At 41.3% G+C, this 18,206-nt stretch overlaps 1 protein-coding gene across 1 annotated transcript in view; it reads right to left on the reverse strand.

Annotated features, from left to right (window-relative positions):
* The window catches only part of Nek9 (NIMA related kinase 9), a 40,461-nt gene that overhangs the window by 14,325 nt on the left and 7,930 nt on the right, over positions 1–18,206 (reverse strand). Inside the window, exons 6-15 of the mRNA XM_021634129.2 lie at positions 16,411–16,542; positions 14,692–14,802; positions 12,730–12,794; positions 9,382–9,432; positions 8,170–8,362; positions 5,432–5,576; positions 4,321–4,521; positions 4,101–4,147; positions 2,648–2,803; positions 956–1,064 (exon numbers count right to left, since the gene is read on the reverse strand). Coding sequence (XP_021489804.1) covers positions 956–1,064; positions 2,648–2,803; positions 4,101–4,147; positions 4,321–4,521; positions 5,432–5,576; positions 8,170–8,362; positions 9,382–9,432; positions 12,730–12,794; positions 14,692–14,802; positions 16,411–16,542 — 1,210 coding nt within the window. The remainder of the gene's footprint in view (positions 1–955; positions 1,065–2,647; positions 2,804–4,100; positions 4,148–4,320; positions 4,522–5,431; positions 5,577–8,169; positions 8,363–9,381; positions 9,433–12,729; positions 12,795–14,691; positions 14,803–16,410; positions 16,543–18,206) is intronic.

An 18,206-nucleotide genomic window follows, 5' to 3' on the forward strand; every position in this document is an offset into this window, starting at 1 on the left:
TCATGAAACAGAGAGGACACAGCAATGCAGACCCCACACACTAGAGGCTAGAAATATGAAGCTACCCACATGACCTTGAGGTGAGGGTATCTAGGCAGCATGACCATTTAGAACCGTAATTTAGAATACTTAGAGTAGGTGCTAATTAGAGACCATAGAAGCCAGATGTGATAAATATGGTTTTTGTAAGAATATTTATAGCTGGGTGTAGTGATACATGCCTTTAATCCCAGCATTCAGAAGGCAGAAGCAGGCAGATCTCTGTGAGTTCAAGGACAGCCTGTCTACAAAGTGAGTTTCAGGACAGCCAAGGCTACTACACAGAGAAACCCTGTCCTGAAAAACAAAACAAAGATTTAAAAAAATTTTTTTTTGCATTTTTATTTTATGTGCATTACAGTGAAGGTATCAGATCCCTTGGAATTGGGGTTATCGACAGTTGTGAGCTGCTATGTGGATGCTGGGAGTTGAACCCAGGTCCTTGTGAAGAGGAGCCATTGCTCTTAACCACTGAGCCATCTCTCCAGCCCCCAAAACAAAGACTTATTTATTGAGTTTCTGTGTCTCTCTGTATGTATGCACATATGTGGGTTCCCTCAAAGATCAGAAGACAGCATTGGATCCCCTGAAGCTGGAGTCATAGCTATGAGCAGCCCGAAGTGGGAAATGGAACATGGGTCCTCTGGAAGGCCAGCAAACACTATTAACCACAGAGCCAGCTCTCCAGCTCGAAGTGTGCTCTTCTTATTAAAGTTCACATTTATTCTGTATTTATAAAGATCATTAAAATATAAAAAGATCTGTGCTTAAATGCCTAATTTGTTAACGAGGTAACACTGAGTACTAGGGAAAAGCCAGAAGGATGCATGTATCATTGAGAAAGCTAATACTGCACAGCCCAGCACCACAGAATCTGAGCTCTGAGGGCATGTGATACAGCTGAAAGCCAACTTACCATCAATAGCAGCTGTATGAGTCTTGCCTGGAGCAATGGTACGGATTTTGTAAAAGGACAACTGTTTGGCCAAGGTAAAGGAGGTCGTGTAGGGAACTTCATGGTATGCCTGAGACAAGTAAAACACAGAGCAACAGACTCATGAAGCAAACAACGGTGGTGGTGGTGGTGGTGGAACAGGCTGAGAATGGAAAAGCCCTTTCAAACCAATTCTGCTACTAAGCGAGGGTACCATATAGCTTCCCATCTTCAACAGGACATCTTCAACATAGGATCAGAGAAATCGGTGTATAAAGCAGGGATTTCTGATTATAAAATTTACATTTTTAATTAAAGCATGCAATACAAGAACTCTTCATCTAGGAACTTATTCATCTAAGGATAGAATAACTGACACCTGTGTTGCTTACGTACTCTATCTAACAAGGGCAGGGTACAGCTGGAGAGATGGCTCAGAGGTTAGGAGTACTGGCTGCCCTTCCAGGGGTCCTGAGTTCAATTCCCAGCAACCACATGGTGGCTCACAAACATCTATAATGAGATCTGGTGCCCTCTTCTGGCATGCAGGTGTACATGCAGACAAAACATTGCATACATAATAAATAAATCTTAAAAAGAAAATCTCTCTAGCTTACAAAGAAACCAGTTATTGTAATCTAATTTCACCTACAAAGTAGCATTTTACAGAAATTCACTACACAGTCTTCTGAAGTTGTATAAAAGCCCCAAGTAAACAAAGTTCACAACAAACCTGCAATTTAACAAACCACAAAATCACATACTAATTTTGAAGATGCCTTTACCCTGAGTCTGTGTTCTCCTGAGACTGGACTTTAGACACTGCATACAAATTAACTCACCTTTCATTTAAGTTAGGAAATTGTAAATTTACTTGATTTTTCTCTTTTGCATTTGAAGGTGAGAGGCAGGGAACAGACTTAATCTTTAGAAATGACAAACACTCGTGATATTAATACACCTGAAGGTGATAATTACCCTTGTTAGTTTATGTGAGATCAGTGTTTTGGAAGCAGTAAGTCAGGAATCTACAGACACGGGAAATGCTTATTTTCTCTAGCACATTCTTATTCCTGTTTTGATGGTGACAAGGTGAACATGAACTCTTTACCCTTTGCAGTCAACTTTGTTGAGCTGTAACTATAAAAAAGACTGCACAGCTTGACCCACTTCTGCACATAGGCATCAGTGAGATTTCTGCCTTGTTTTAAAGAGGTCTTGCTACAAATCACAGGGTGGCCTCAAACTAAAGAGCCTCCTTCCTCAGCATCCTGAGTGCTAACACTGAAGGCATGTACCATCACACTAAGCCTGTGCACCAACACATTTATAAAACTACCATCCTGCAAGATAAAGACCACTCCCTTAGGTGACTCTTCTACTTTCTGAGTAAGATCCCTGTCCCCCAACAAAGAAAAACGAATATAACAACAATAACAATAAACCCCACAAACACCTGTTCCTCTACTCCGAGGCAGCCTCTGACTAATGCCATCATATTCATTTACTCTGTCCCTGAATATCACATGATGCAATCATATACTGTGAACTCTTTTGTGGCTGGCTGCTTTTGCTGAACATAATGTCTGTCACTTTATTCTTAAGTTAACCTATAATAACAAAGAAATCCCAACCCAGAATTCGGACAGTGTTAAAACTTCAGGGGCCACTCACTTCATGGTTGATGATTCCAGACATGCACTGATTCAGACCCAGTTTGTTGAACTCATTGAGTCCACAGGCCAGCACTTTGCCTGACTGGGTGAGCAGAAAGGTCCCATCACAGCCACATTGAACAGCAACAATGATTAAGGCCTTTGGAACATCCACCTGCGAGAAAAAAATTAATTAGAAAAAAATCCCAAGTATATACCTCCTATTAGAAATAAAGCCCAAGTTCCTTCATCATGCTCTAAGTAGCTTGGAGATCACTCCTCCTAACAGAGCTGAACAACACAGAGCGAAAGGCTGCAGTTGAATGAACAGACCTCCCTGTCTGTTTTAGGAATGGCTCCTACTTCTCTGGAGAAGGCTTCTGTAGGGGGGTACTAGGCAGACAAATTGGGAAAGGGGCAGCTCTGATCTCTAGTTGGCTTTCTGCTGAGACGGAGGGCTCCTTGAGAGTTTGAAAAGAAACAGCAGCTTGGAGGGTCTCAATCTTTTGGGAAGTATACAGAGGTAGCAGCGGGTACTCGAATAGCCTCCTACAGCTTACAGGACAGGGCTGGAGAATGAAGGAAGTCAAATGGGGACATGGGCATGTGTAAAACCTTGAGCCTCAGTTTCTTCTCATAAGAGGAATGGCTGTGAATCTAAAGACAGTTTCTAGAGACTGGAGAGATGGCTCAGAGGTGAAGAGCACTGGTTGTTCTTCCAAAGGTCTTGAGTTCAATTCCCAGCAACCACATGGTGGCTCATAACCATCTATAATGAGATCTGGTGTCCTCTTCTGGCCTGCAGGCACACATGCAGTATAGTAGAATTATAGCAGAATACAATAAATAATAATAAAAACATCTTAAAAAAAGACAGTTTCTATATGTATCATTTCATCTTAGAATATAAATAAAAATTGACAACTGTCAATAGTACAGTACTGCAGTTAGTAGTGGTTAACCTTCCAGTCTCAGGTCAGCCTGAGATGGGGAGGTGTGACTGTGCTTGGCCCTCAGCTCCTCGGGCCCTGGGAGCCTCTTACAGTGCCAGCTCTAGCAGTCCTGACAGTAATCAGATATGTCTCCTGCCACACCACCTCTAAGCAAAAACAATTTCATGTGGTGTTCATCTGTAGAAGCGGAAGGCTGGGGTAAGAGGTAATACATTGCTTCCCATCACCTAAGGAGAGTTAGCTGTGTGTGACACTTTCTGTTTTATGCGCCGATTTTAACTTCTCTGAGTAAGATGTGACTGCAGTGTCTGTAACAGCTGTATCCACTTTCTCAATTTTCTGTGATTTACTCAGATGACAAGACCACATAGTGCTAAATCAGGAATCCTAGGTTGTCAATGTCCTAGACAGGACCGACTTCAGAAACGAACACTCTGCTATTAGGAGACAGGGAGAGAGGATGTCCTTTTGGAGCCTGTGTTTTAGACAGGCTTTAGGAAGAAGCTGCTTCTCAGTTACCCTCTGCGGTGTATAGTAATCCTCTTCAGAATCCAAACCCAGCCGTCCTGAAACACACATGAGGACAGTCATTATACCAAGGGTGTTCCTCCCCAGGAAGATGCTGTTACTCTTTCTGTATTAACATCCGTTGAAGAAAGGCTATTTGGTGTGCTCAGTGCTCAAAGACTGACACTGTATGAGCACCTGAAAGAAGCGGACGGAAACAGGCTTCACCTACCATATTCCCCACAGCCCCAAGAATAGACCTCCTTGTTCCGTGTCAGAACCACCACGTGATTATCCCCACAGGAGACCTGCTCCACCGGGTTGCTGAGGAAGAAGTTCAGCTGCATAGGTTCCAGCACTTCAGGGCCAAAAACCTTGTCCACGCCCATGCAGCCGTAATAATCTGATCCAAAGGTATAGAGCTGACCCTCATCTGCAAAAGGAAAGAAAACCATTAGAGAAAGGGATTATTCTGTCCAACCAGCTGGCCAGAGCTAGAGTGAGGACCGCCTTAGCCAATGGTCTCACATGAGATGTGATCCCATCATAAGTCAGGCAGGTGGACCATGCAAACAAGCAGAGCTGTTTGCAGCTAGGGGACCACTGTGGTAGTATTACTGTAATGAACAGTCTAAGAAGTTGTAGGGTTATCATGCTAAACTTCCCTGTTTTGTCGATAGAAATAGCAAGGATGGGGCTGCAGAGATAGCTCAGCAGTTGAGAATGTGTATTGCTGTTCCAAAGGACCCTAGTTTGACATCCTGCACCCATACCAGGAAGCTCACAACTATAACCCCAGTTTCAGGGAGATTCCAGCACCTCTCCTGGCCTCCATCATAAGCGTTACACTCACATGCACAAACCACACTCAGATAAACATATACACAAGATTTTAAAAAATACTGAGGAATTATAAAGTAATGATAAAAATGAAAACTCAGCGTAGCTCTTGCTCCTGATTTTGTGACATACAAAGCCTAAAGAGATGGTGAGGTTATTTTTTCCCCAAAGCAGGACACATAGTAATTTCCCCTATCTCACATCTTCTCTGTAATCTACCTTTTCTCCTTGCTCATCACTTTTTCCATACCACAGCAAATTGGGAAGTTTGTTTTGTTTGTCTTAGTGCTGATAATTGAACTTATAGCCTTGCCCATGTGCATCAAGCCTGGGGATGTTGTTATTTGTGAGTACATTTGTTTAATGTCTTTGGGGTTTTTTTGTTTGTTTGTTTGTTTGTTTATTTTGGTAGTCTTTTGCTATTAAATCCCAACTAAAACTGCATAGCATTAGCACAAAGTCCACATGAAATGTACCCAAGATGCTTTTTGTTAGTGGCTCACCTGTCACACAAACAGTAAAATCATCACCACAGGACACTTGGTGAATAGCTTTTCCCTGCAACTTTTCCACATGTTTTGGCTGTCGGTAGGAAGCTTTGTCTCCATGTCCTAGCTGACCGTGGAGTTTAGTGCCCCCTTGCATGTTCTGTCAAAAGAAAGGTCTTGTGAAGTTCTAACATTTCATGTTCAAAGCTAATCTTTAATATTACTACCTTGCGGGGGGGGGGGGGGAGAAAACAGTAAGAAAAAAACAGAAATTTAAAAACAAAAGTGGGTAAGGGGATTACGCTTAGTGCTCGCTGTCCTGTCACTAACTCTCTATGTATACCAGGCTGGGCAATTCGCCTGCCACTGCCTCTTTAGTGCTGGGATTAAAGGTGTTCATCACTTGGCTTCACTAGAATAAAGCATTTTAGTGTTTAATATAACCTTCATCTACAGGTAAGAAACGTTTTAAAGCACATCCAGATTCATATTCATCAGGTATCAGGACAAATTCCAAATTCTGTCTTTATCTTAGTATAAGGTGAATACTACACATAGTCATGTTCAACAATGGGGGGTGATGAAAAGTTCATTATAGAGTATAATTTGATTGCTTTCTGTTCTAACTTGATTTTTGTTGCTGTAATGAATACCATAACTAAAAAAATTGCAAAGAAAGTATAGTAAAAATTATGTTTTCGTTTTAACCCAGGCATGGGCATATGGGGCTGCTTTGTAGCAGCTGACTATGATTTGACTCATGCTCTAGCAAGGCGTGATTTTGCCAGCTGCAAATAGTTTCTGCAATTGTATGATATTTGGAGTTCTGGAAATTTTTCAGAGGGTATATAAAGTCTAGGGCCCTGAGAAGCAGAGTAGGTTGTTGGATGGCTGTGGGTAGTTGTTGGTCGCAGCTTGTTAAGTAGTTGTGCACAAAGAAGAAACAAGAAGAAGAAATCAGATATCCTTACATCGAAGATCAAACTTGCCTCAAGGAACTCCACACCCCAATCAGCAGGAAGTAGTCTAATAATAATGTTGCCCCATTTCCTACCCCTGACTTTATTCAGAGATCTCTTTCCTTTTCTCTTTATTCTTCTTTCTCTCATCTAGTGTTAGGGGGCTGAAAGGGTGAAAGAAAAGAGGCAGAGAACGGTGGAAGTAAGTAGCTAAAGACAACTTACAGAAAGCACTTACAGTTTATGGTCTATCATCAAGGGAAACCAGAGCAGGAGCTCAAGCAAAAGCCATCATTGCTTACTGGCTTGCTCCTCAGGGCTGTTCATCTTGCTTTCTTACAGCACCCAGGACCACCTGCTCAGACGGGTGGCACACCCATCCATCAAGAAAATGCCCCAGTTGAGGAGGGCAATTCCTCAACTGGGGTTCCCTTTTTCCAGGTGACTAGTTTGTGTCAAGTTGACAAAAACTAACCAGAACACTTTCTAAATGAGTATAACTTTGAAAACAACATGTACTAGAAGTTTTATATATTTTGGTCAGCTTCCTTAAAACACAGAACAGCTATAAAGAATATAGCTATATTAAAAAAGAAAAAAAAATGAGAAAAATAAAGTTTGGTTCTACCAAGGAAGTGCACACGGTAATAAGAACAGTCCTCATAGCTTTGTAACAGTTTCTTAGAGATAGCAATTCTTCCCATGCACTTACTCAAATATAAACCCTTTAACAACTAGTTGCAAGGTATTACTTTCATAGCATTTCTGATAGCCGTCCTCAGGCTAATTCTTTAAGGGATAAGGTAAAATAACAGCAGGTCATCAGTCTGTTCCTGGGACCAAATCACTCATATATTTTTTTTCAACACTTCACAATTACTCACTATCTATTCTCATACAATGGAGTTAAAACCCCTATAAAAAAGCTGACGCCACTTAAAAGTAGAGGAGCTCCTCAGAGAGGAAGCAGGGGTAGCACAGGGCTGGTGAGAGCAAGCAGCCTGAAATTCGCCCACAGAAGGCACAGCAATAAAATCAGAAGCCAAGTGACAACAGAACTTTGAGGGAGTAGCCAATTAACTGTGCTGGGTGCTGCTGAGAGGTCAGTGTAGGTAGGGACAAAGGTGTTTATCTTATTTGAGCAGTTCATAGGTCATCTGGTCAACACTATGTCAACTGGGTGGCAAGGATAGATGCTGTACTGTAGGTGAGTGAGGAAGAGTGGGAGATGTGGAAAACACATGTTGGTGATGTACACCTATAATCCCAGCAGGAGGCTGCAAATCTGAGATCAGCCTTCGCTACAGGGTAAGACCCTGTCTCAAAAATAAAAAATGCAACAATAAACAACAACGAAAGACGAATGACAGGGCTGAATTTAGAGGGCAACAAAGGGAAATTCTGAGCAATTTTCATTCACAGATGGGGGCTTTGAGGTTTCCTGACATGGCATGTGCTTGTTTACAAAGCTATTTCTCTGGTTGCTCTAACCTCATGGTAACAGAACACAAGTACCTGATATAGATGACATCATCTTGTTGTTCACAACAGAGTCCAGTCTTCTGACTAGACCCAGGCGCTCGCTCTCATGTTCTTTCCCTTTCTCAATCACTCATCCAAAAGCCATTCATAGGTGACCACTATGCCCTAGGAATGGCCTGAAGTACACAGCCCACACCCTTCTCACAGGAGCTCAATGTGAGTTCACCTCATCCCTGCAGCACAAGGACAGCTAACAGAATGCCTACACACACAGCTGGGCCAGAAGCAATGGCTGCAGTCCATTCCACTTACCACCCAGGTGTACAGCTCCTTTTCCACAGTGACCACAGCAAAGTGGGTGTTCCCTGCGCACACCTGTCGGGCACTACAGCCACTCTTGATGACATCCAACTTCTGGGGTGTGGACTTCCCACCACCCCAGACATAGACTTCACTGGTTCGTGATGTCACCACAGCAATGGGTGCCTCAGTCACAGTGCTTGACCTGCCAGCAGTCCCAAACACAGGCATGTTTAACATAAAGACAGCTTCAGAGAAGACTGGGGGTGTAGCTCAGCACTTCCCAAGCGATTTTCTTATTCCAGTGCTTGCCTAGTATGTATAAAGCCCTGAATTTGATCCTTGAAGCCACATAACAAAAGCAGTGTGAACTGTAAGAATCCTTTCTTAAAAAAAAGTCTTATTACCTCAGAAGAAGTGCCAATTTCACCATGAGAAAGCGTGTTTTTCAACACTGTCTCCTAACAGGCTTTCCAAGCTCAGCTAAGGCTTCATCACAGCCCTCAGCCAGACCACATTCCAGCCAGTCCCTAGCAGCTCCACTTTCAACATTCATCATGGTAACAATATCCGCTTTCTTGTGAGGGAAAATTATGGCTTCCTTCTTCTCTTCAGAAAAGACTATCTGGGGGCTAGAGAGATGGCTCAGAGACTAAGAGAACAGGTCGCTATTCCAGAGGACCCAGGTTTGATTCTCAGCACCCAGTGGTAGCTCAAACTCTAGTTCCAGGGGATCTGATGCTTTTTTCTGGCCTCTGCAGAGACCAGGCACACATGTGTACAGATATACATGCAGGCAAAACAGCCATACACATTAAAAAACATAATGAAACAACAAAAACACTCAGTAGGGGCCAAACAGCTAGCTCAGCAATTAAGAGTGTGTACTGTTCTTTCAGAAGACAGTTCCCAGCAACCCTATCAGGTGGCTCACAACTGCCTGCAAATCCAGCTCCAGGCCCAGTGTCCTGTTCCGTCTTTGAAGGCACCTGCATACACACAATTGTACATTCATACACGCATGAACACATACACAAATGAATCTTAAAAAATAAAAAGTAAAGAAAAGAAATGACTATCTGTGACTATCTGACATTTAAGCCAATGTTGACTCCTAAATTGACACCACAGGCTACTAGGATCAAATAATGCATAAATTTAAGTAAGTTCCTATATCAGGAACTGAAGATATATAACATTCCCATAGAGCCTCTTGAGAATTACCTTGGTCTCTTTGTAGGTGCATTAAGCAGGGTGACTTTTTCTTCCATCTCTCTACCAAAAGAAAAAAAAGTCATGTGAGCAAAATACCAGGTACATTGCAACCATGACCCGTTAATACATTTCCCAGACTAAATTTTATAACCACATACATGTATCCTACAACAGGACAATACTTTTAGGAAAGCAAATCAAAATAGCAAGTTACACAGGCCTGACATTGTTTGAGTTGCTAAACAGAGGGGGCAGCATTTTGAGGTCTTTGCTTTGTATGTATGAGGAATGGTCCAGACTGGAATAGGGCCTTGAGAGCCTCTGACGCACATGACACACATCTCCATCTGGTCTGCCCACTGACTCACAAATAACATCTCCAATCTTGGGCTTGTTATCTTTCTGCCAAGCCAGCTTTTCTCTCTGGTGTCTCTATTTTTGCAACTGACAATACTTCATTTTCTCCCAATCCACTTCAGTCATCTAACTTTCCTCTCTCCCTTTCTCCACTATGCCATTTTAATAGATTTTGTTTACATAGTACCTTTAAAATTTTCTTCTCTCTCCATCTCCCTCTCTCTGTGTGTGTCCATCCATGTGTGACTGTGTGTGTGTGTGTGTGTGTGTGTGTGTGTGTCTCAGACTGGCCTTGAACTTGTGATCTCCCACCTTGGCCTTCCAAGTGCTGGGATTATGGTTGTACACCATTATACTCCACTACTGTACTTTTCCTGTTACTCTTCCTGCCCCATCTCACTACCTTGTTCTGTGTGGCTTTGCTTCCCATCTGACTCACAAACACAGTAGTGTCTCTTGGCCAGCCTTGCTTCCGAGCATCCCAATTAGTTCCTATGTCCCAAACTAACTTAACACCTGGTACAAGTTCTGCTGTGTGACTTCTTCGGGCACCCCTCTCATCATATAAACTGTCCTCTACAAACACCTAATTCTTGTATAATCACTTTTTTCTTTTTTTAAAATATATTTTATTTTTATTTGGGGGGTGGGTTGGGGCATATATACACATGAGGGCAGGTGCTAGAAGAGGCCAGAGGAGCCCGATTCTTCAGAGCTGGAATGACAGGTAGCTGTGAGCCCTCCAAAGTGAGCACTGGGACTAAACGTAGAGCCTCTGCAAGAGCAGCAAGTGCTTATTCCCCTAAGCCGTCTCTCCAGCCCCTGTACTCTCTTTTGAATTGAGCTTGGCATTCAAGAGTCCCGATCCTTCTGCCTTTGATTTACACCCTATATTCCAGCCTAGCTCATCGTTCTGCATAAATTTATGAATTATTACAATATCTCTTAGGCATCAATAATTTTTGAAAGCTCTTAAGAGAGCTTGGCCAGGTCTAGAACCATTAATCTAGCCAAACAATATTTTGTGTTTGCAGAGTATTTTACACAACTTTCTGTATCTGTTTTTCATTCTATTATTTTTCTCTGCCTACAGTATGATATCTTATATCTTACAATTAAAGTACAAGTGCAAAATAAAATAATCAATTAAAAATTAATTGAAGGGGCTGGAGAGATGGCTCAGAGACTAAGAGCTGGCTGCTCTTCCAGAGGTCCTGAGTTCAATTCCCAGCAACCACATGGAGGCTCATGACTATTTATAGTGAGATCTGGTGCCCTCTGCTGGCCTGAAGGCACACATGCAGGCAGAACACTGTATACATAATAAATAAATCTTAAAAAAAAATAACTTAAAAATTTCAGTTAGAGATTAAGGCCAGTTAGAGAAAATTTTCAGTTAGATACTATTGAGAAATAAGCTAGATAAAAAATTAAATATATGTTTAATGAGTCCCAAATGGTAATAGTGTCTGAATATGCACAGAACATAAACAGAAGCTCACAGGCTGTATCTGGGCATAACGCATAATTCTACATATCGAAACACTGGTTATAAAATAGTAAGGCTCAGGGAACACCGGAGAAGGGGGGCTGGAGAGAATGTAAGAGCTGGATGATGGGGAAGAGTGCTATGAAATGCTCTTCTGGGCCTGACATGGCTGTTGCACTCATGAACTCACTGCAGTTGTGGTTACCTACACAAGATCAAATCAACAGGATCAGGTAACATCCCACAAAAGGTGGGATGACATGAAGGTGAGAGGGGATGCGGGGGCTTCCGAGGATGTGAAAGGGAGGTGACAGGGTGGATATGATTAAGATATACTACATACATGGATGGCATTGTCCAAGAATAAACAAATGATATGAAATAAACAAATGATATTCCAAAAATTAATAAAACAAAATGGACGGGAGGGAAGGCTCAGTAGTTAAGAACACTGGCTGCTCTTACGAGCACCAGGGCTTTGGTTCCTGTATCCATTCGGCGGCTCACAACCATCTGGAACTCCAGTCAGAGGACATCTGTTGCCCTCTTCTGATCTCTTTGGCACCAGGTATGTATGTGATGCATACATACAAGTAAAACACACATATAAAATAAAGTAATCAAAAAATTAAACAAAACAACTAGAAATGAGGAAAAATTAGTTATGGAGCAAAAATTTCAATGAACTATAGAACAATTATTAGAAAATACAGGAAAAAAAGCTTCAGAACATGAACTAGCCATGTCAGAACAAAGAATAGGTAATAAGAGCAAAAATTAAAATATGGGCTACATCAAATTAAAAAGCTTCTGTATAGCAGAGGAGACTGAATAGTGAGGGAACAGCTTACAGACTAGGAGAAAATATTTGTAAACTTCATCTGAGGTAATTTTCCAAATACATGAAGGATGTGACCACTCTACTAAAAGAAAATAAATCTAATCTCATTTTTAAAATGGTGATTTGAACAGACACTCCTCAAACACACAAAAATCGGCAAGTCTATAACAAATGCCCAAGATCATCACCATGAGGGAGAGCACACAAACCAGGGGAGAGCTACTTGTCCCAAACAGAAGGCTACCATCAAAAAGGCTAACAAGTAACAAGTACTGGCAAGGATGTGGAGCGACAGGAGGGGTAAGATAAATTAGTATGTCACGGAAAATGGAGGTTCCTCAAAAAAATAAAAAATAGGCTGATGTATGCCAATAATCTCAGTGCTTGGGAAGCTGAGGAAGGAGGATAGCAAGTTTGATGCCAGCCTGGGTTACAGAGCAAGGTCTTGTCTCAAAACAAAACAAAACACCCAACACTAAGAACTAAAAACTGTAGAACTGAAAGCAGAGAGCTCTTGGGTCCTACTAGAACAAATCTAGAATAAAGTGGTTGAAGAGATAAAGGCGAGGAGGCACCCTGAAACAAGGAGAGCAGGGCGCAGGAAGGAGGCAGTGCCCTTCCTTGCGCACTCTCCACTGTCTCTGGGTGAAGTGATTCCTTTGTGGATTACCTCCTGCGTTTCCTGAGAAGCGGGAGATCCAGAAGTTCATCCGCAGTGGGTCTCTGCTCTGGATCCTAAACAGTAAAAAAGATTAGTTTTCTCTAAAGTGAATGAGCAATATGAAAACCGAGGGATTTTTTTTTATTTATTTTTATTTATTTTTAGCTAACTTATTTACAGCCTTCTGTAAGTAAGTTAGCTAAAAATAAATAAAATAAATAAAAAAATTAAAAATAAGACTTTCATTTTTTAATTATAATTTCCAAGAATGAGAGGCCCAGATTGTCTGTTGATATATCCTGTCCCCTAAACATGACAGGGAAAATGCACCCACAAAATCTCAATAATATGGTTGCTGAATAAGACCAGCATAATGATACCTGCAGTTGACCTGCCAATGAGGACAGCAGAAATTACGTATGGTCCCAGCACTAGATGAAGAGCTATAGTCAATGGCTGCTGAATGAGAAAAAATCAGTTTCTTCCACAAATGACCAAACCCACATGGTCAGCTCTAGGCACACACATATACAAGAGAAGAGTGCTGGATCCTCTGGAATGGGAGTAACACAGAGTTGTGAGCCACCATGTGGATGCTGGGATTGAACCTGGGTCCTCTGGAAATGCACCCGGTGCTCTTACCTGCTAAACCACCCCTTAAGCCCCAATAGGGCTACCTTTATGTACCCAGGAACAATGTGGTCTTCCTTTTCTTCTAGAGCCTGGGCTCCACAGGTGACATATGCGTGTACATGGACATGTATGACTATATTCACATGTGTGTATACATGTAACAATAATAAAGAAGAAATCAACTATTTGGGGGAAAGAATATGGGAGGGGCTAGAGGGGGAAAGAGAGAGGCAAGAGTAATGTAGTGCCCATGTATAAAATTCTCAAAAAGAAAAAAAAGCCTTCCGTAAGAAATTTTAATTTCTTGCCAGTTATGGTGGAACACACTTTTAATCCCAGCACTCAGGAGGCAGACGCAGGTAAATCTCTATGATTCAAGGCTAGCCTGATCCATATAGCAAATTCATGGCCAATAAAGGCTACATAATGAGACTTTTCCTTCCATTTTTCTTTCTTCCATCACATTTCATGTCTGTCGGCACTATGACAAACACTGCACACGAATGAGGAGTTGTATAACGTGCCCTTCTCCTCTGTTCAGTTAAGGCAGCAACTCTCAAAGCCCAACACACAGGCACTGAGTCCTCTGGGGCTTTATTCACAGACTCTACTGTCTGGGGTAGGGACAATCAATCTTCATTTTCCTGAAAAAACTCCCCAACTAGGTGATTCTGATTGCTAGTGGCTTTCTGTCCATACCATCAGTAACGGTAGAATTGAATACACAGTAAACAAACTTTAATAAACTATATATTCTAGTCATAGCACTCAGGAGGCTGAGACTGGAGGATCATAGCAAGTTCAAGGCCAAGCCTGAGCTGTGTAGTGAGGAACCCTGTCTAAAAAAAAAAAAAAAAGGAGGACAGGAAAAAACAAAAAACAAAACAAAACAAAAAAACTTGACCATAAAAAAATGGAACACAATTTAGATGTTAAAACCATCTTACAATTATATATTTTCAAAATAGAAAAAAAAAAAAAAAGCCGGAAAGACCACTCAGCAGTTAAGAGCACTGGCTGCTCTTCCACAGGACCTGGGTTCAATATTTAGCATCCACATGGCAGCTCACAACTGTCTGTAACTTCAATTCCAGGAAATCTGACACCCTTATACAGACATACACACAGGCAAATCATCAATGCACATAAAATAAAAATAAATAAAGCAATTAAAAAATAGAATAAAGTAAAACTTTGCTAAAGAACACAGATACCATGAATTACCGATGCTTATCCTGAGATCAGTTTGGGGAGGTAGACATGGTTTTCTAAGTTTCATATCTAAGTCATACCCCAGACACTAAGGCTAAATGTAACAGATGAAGAGTTCAGGCCTACCTGGTCAAGGCATGCATGCACCAACTGGATCAGTTCCAAAGAATACTGACTAGAGTCAACTTCCATGGCCCGGATTCCCTGCACAATCTTCACACAAAGGTTGAGCGGGTTCTAGAATAAAAGGAAAACTACATTGTTCCTGGTTACAGAAAGACAGTGTTATTGTCACTTGAGGGGATGGCTCAGTAGTTAAGAGCACTGGGTGCTCTTCTGGAGGACCCAGGTTCAATCCCGAGCACAACTATATGCTGTTCCTATTGCAGAGGATCCAACACGCTCTTCTTACCTCTGTAGAGACCAGGCACTCATGTGGTACACAGACGCAGGCAAATACCCATATGAATAAGATAATTGACAAGTTAAACAAAAAGAGAAGAAGATAGTATTATCTCTACCAAGCAGGGGCCCAGAGGTATCTGGAACTATTCAGAGAAGTAGCAACAGTTCTATGTTAGCTGATTTCATCTTAGAACTATTAGTGTACATCAGAAAGAAGGGGTGATGCATTGCTGCTCTCAGATGGAATGAAGGGAACCCAAAGACAGAGATCAAAACTAGGACTATGTTCCTTGGAATACGATATAATATCACCCTTCCACTAGTTGTCTTTCTTCTACTCTGTTTCTTCTACTTCTACTTCTGTTTAGGAGAATTAGAGGGTAGACCAACTAAGTCTTGTAACAAAGCAGTGAGTCTGCATTACCTTACATTGTATCAAAAAATCTTCACAGGGAGATAGGCATCATTTTCATGGTATAGTGATGAGACAGGGTCACAGAAATGGTTTGTCTACATTCTCACACCTGGTTGTAGCAGACTGGATGTCAATCCACTGCAGCTACTCCGAAGTGTGGCCCATGGAGCACAGCCAACAGAAACATCTGGGAGCTTGTTAGAAATACAGAACACAGCCCATCCCACCCAACTTGCTCAAACAGAATCTGCATTTTAACAAGATGTCCCAGAGAGTCTGAATGCAAATTAAAGGTTGAGAAACTTTTTTAAAAAGGAAAAAGAAAAAGATTTAAAAAGACTTGCTATCCATAAAAACAAAGATGACCTTTACTTAGGGAGTGTGTGATGTTTCAAAATTATTTGATGGGTTGTTATACATAATATGCCTTAGCTTAAAGAAACAAAACAAAGCTGATGTAGCTAAAGTATAAGAAATGAAACAGCTTTTCCAAACTGTAGCATCACACAGGTGACTCTAGCTCAGTGGTTCTCACCCTTTCTAGTGCTGCAACCCTTTAATACAGTTCCTCAGGTGGTGGTGGTGACTCCAACCATAGTTATTTTCATTGCTGCTTCATAACTGTGATTTTGCTGCTGTTATGAAATGTAATATAAATATCTGACATGCAGAATATCTGCTATTTGACCTCATGAAAGGGTCATTAGACCCTCAAAAGGGTCTTGGCCCATAGGTTGAGAACCTTTGCTTTAGAGACAAAATTATAGTCAACAGATTAAAATACAGCAAGCGCTCCAACTGCTTCATTATGCTCATTTCAACAAGGGAACTCAAGCTGCAGATAAACTTGGTCTACGGCATTTTAATAACATATTATAAGCCAGAGTCTAATTACAGTTTACTTATTTATTTTCACTGCAGATGATTTCTTTTCAGGAAATGAGAAGTTCAGGAATAAATGAAGTTGGTTCACTTCATCACGTACTACACTGCAAACACAATTTGGGGATAATACACCAACTTACTGTAGCATCAAATGTCCTCTTTAGAGTAAGCAGTTCAAAAATGACACAGCCAACTGCCCAGATATCAGACTTGAAATTGTACTTTACTCCTTGGCAGAGCTCTGGAGACATGTAATATGGAGTGCCCACAAGCTAAACAACAAAAACAACAAAAAATACAGAATTAACTTATTTTCTCGGGTAACTAATCATTTCAACAGCTAAATTAAGAGTTAAAGGCATTAGAGATAATACCCACAGAACATTCGTCAGCATGCAAAAAGGGTTTTGTGAGATGATGCCACCCCAGGAAGAAATACAGTGGTGCTGGGGGTTCCGCTCAGTGGGTAGAGGGCCAGGCCAGCATAGCCGAGAAACAGTATTCACAGCAGATCTCCTGGGCCACTTCCTAAAGGGCAACTTTTGGTAAAGCACTTTGGATAAACTGGAAACCTAAAGCCTGACTCAGACTTTACACTTTCAAGGTCTACTCCAAACTTCAAGCAGGTAAGAGCCTGTGATGTCTCCTCTTGCTGAATAACTTGACCACATCTGCGATCAACTAAACTGCAAGCAGCAGGCCACACCTGTAAGGGATTTTTGTGGATTAAGTCACTTGATCCACAAATGTCTGCGCCTCACTTCTCAGAGATCCAATGCCCACTTCTGGCCTCCACGGGCACACATATGCAAGTGCTACACACACACACACACACACACACACACACACACACACCAATAAATCTTTAAAAGAAAAAAGTTTACCCATGGGAAAAAGCTATGTATAGGCAGTGAGAAATGGCAACTGAATCAAAGAATTAAATGGCCTAAATTGACATTTGTGAAAACAATATATTAAAATGGGCCTGGAGAGATGGCTCAGTGGTTAAGAACACCGACTGCTCTTACAGAGGACGTGAGTTCAAGTCTCAGCACCCACATGACACAAACTGTTTGGAACTTCAGTCCCAGAGGATCTGACACCTAAAGTGACACCTTCTACTGGCAAAATACATGAACAAAATCCAAAAAACCAAAATGGGCTCAGAGCTGGGCACAGTGGTACATGCCTGTAACACCAGCACCTGTGAGTTAGAAGCAGAAGATCAGTGAGGTTACATAGAGGGTTTGAGGTCCCATTTAAAAAAAAAAAATCTAAAAGAATTACCCTGAAAGTTAGACATAGTGGCACACACCTGTCATCCTATCACTGAGGCTTACCAGGGAGTCACTAGCTCAAAAAAGAACACAAAGGTCTAAAAATAAAAATGTGTACATTAACTACAGAACTCCCAAGAAAGCGGACATCTTTAGTTAGCAAAGCAAAAATGTTAAAAGGCTTACATGGCACTTATACATTTTTGCATCATTTTCTTACTGCATTTAACTAACCAAAAATAAGTCAATTTTTTTTTTCAGATTGATATTGAAAAAAAAAATCCGTAACAAAAGAATTACTTCTTTAGAAGTTCAATTAGGGACTGGAGAGATGGCTCAGAGGTTAAAAGCACTGGCTGTTCTTCCAGAGGTCCTGAGTTCAATATAGATGACTCACAACCATCTATAATGGGATCTGGTGCCCTCTTCTGGTGTGCGTGTGTACATGCAGGCAGAACACTGCATACATAATAAATAAATTTAAAAAAAAATGTTCAATTGGCCACCACAATACAAACACTGAGTCCCTGAAACAGAGGCTCTCAACCTTGGCTGTCTAAATTATTTGCAGGCATGTCTTGATATCAGAAAACATCAGGACAAAGTTAATTCTATGAATTTACATTTCCAAATTCTTTTAGGGGCAGAGCACTGTGAAA

Source organism: Meriones unguiculatus, chromosome 7 (genome assembly GCF_030254825.1).
Source record: "Meriones unguiculatus strain TT.TT164.6M chromosome 7, Bangor_MerUng_6.1, whole genome shotgun sequence".
NCBI lineage: Eukaryota > Metazoa > Chordata > Mammalia > Rodentia > Muridae > Meriones > Meriones unguiculatus.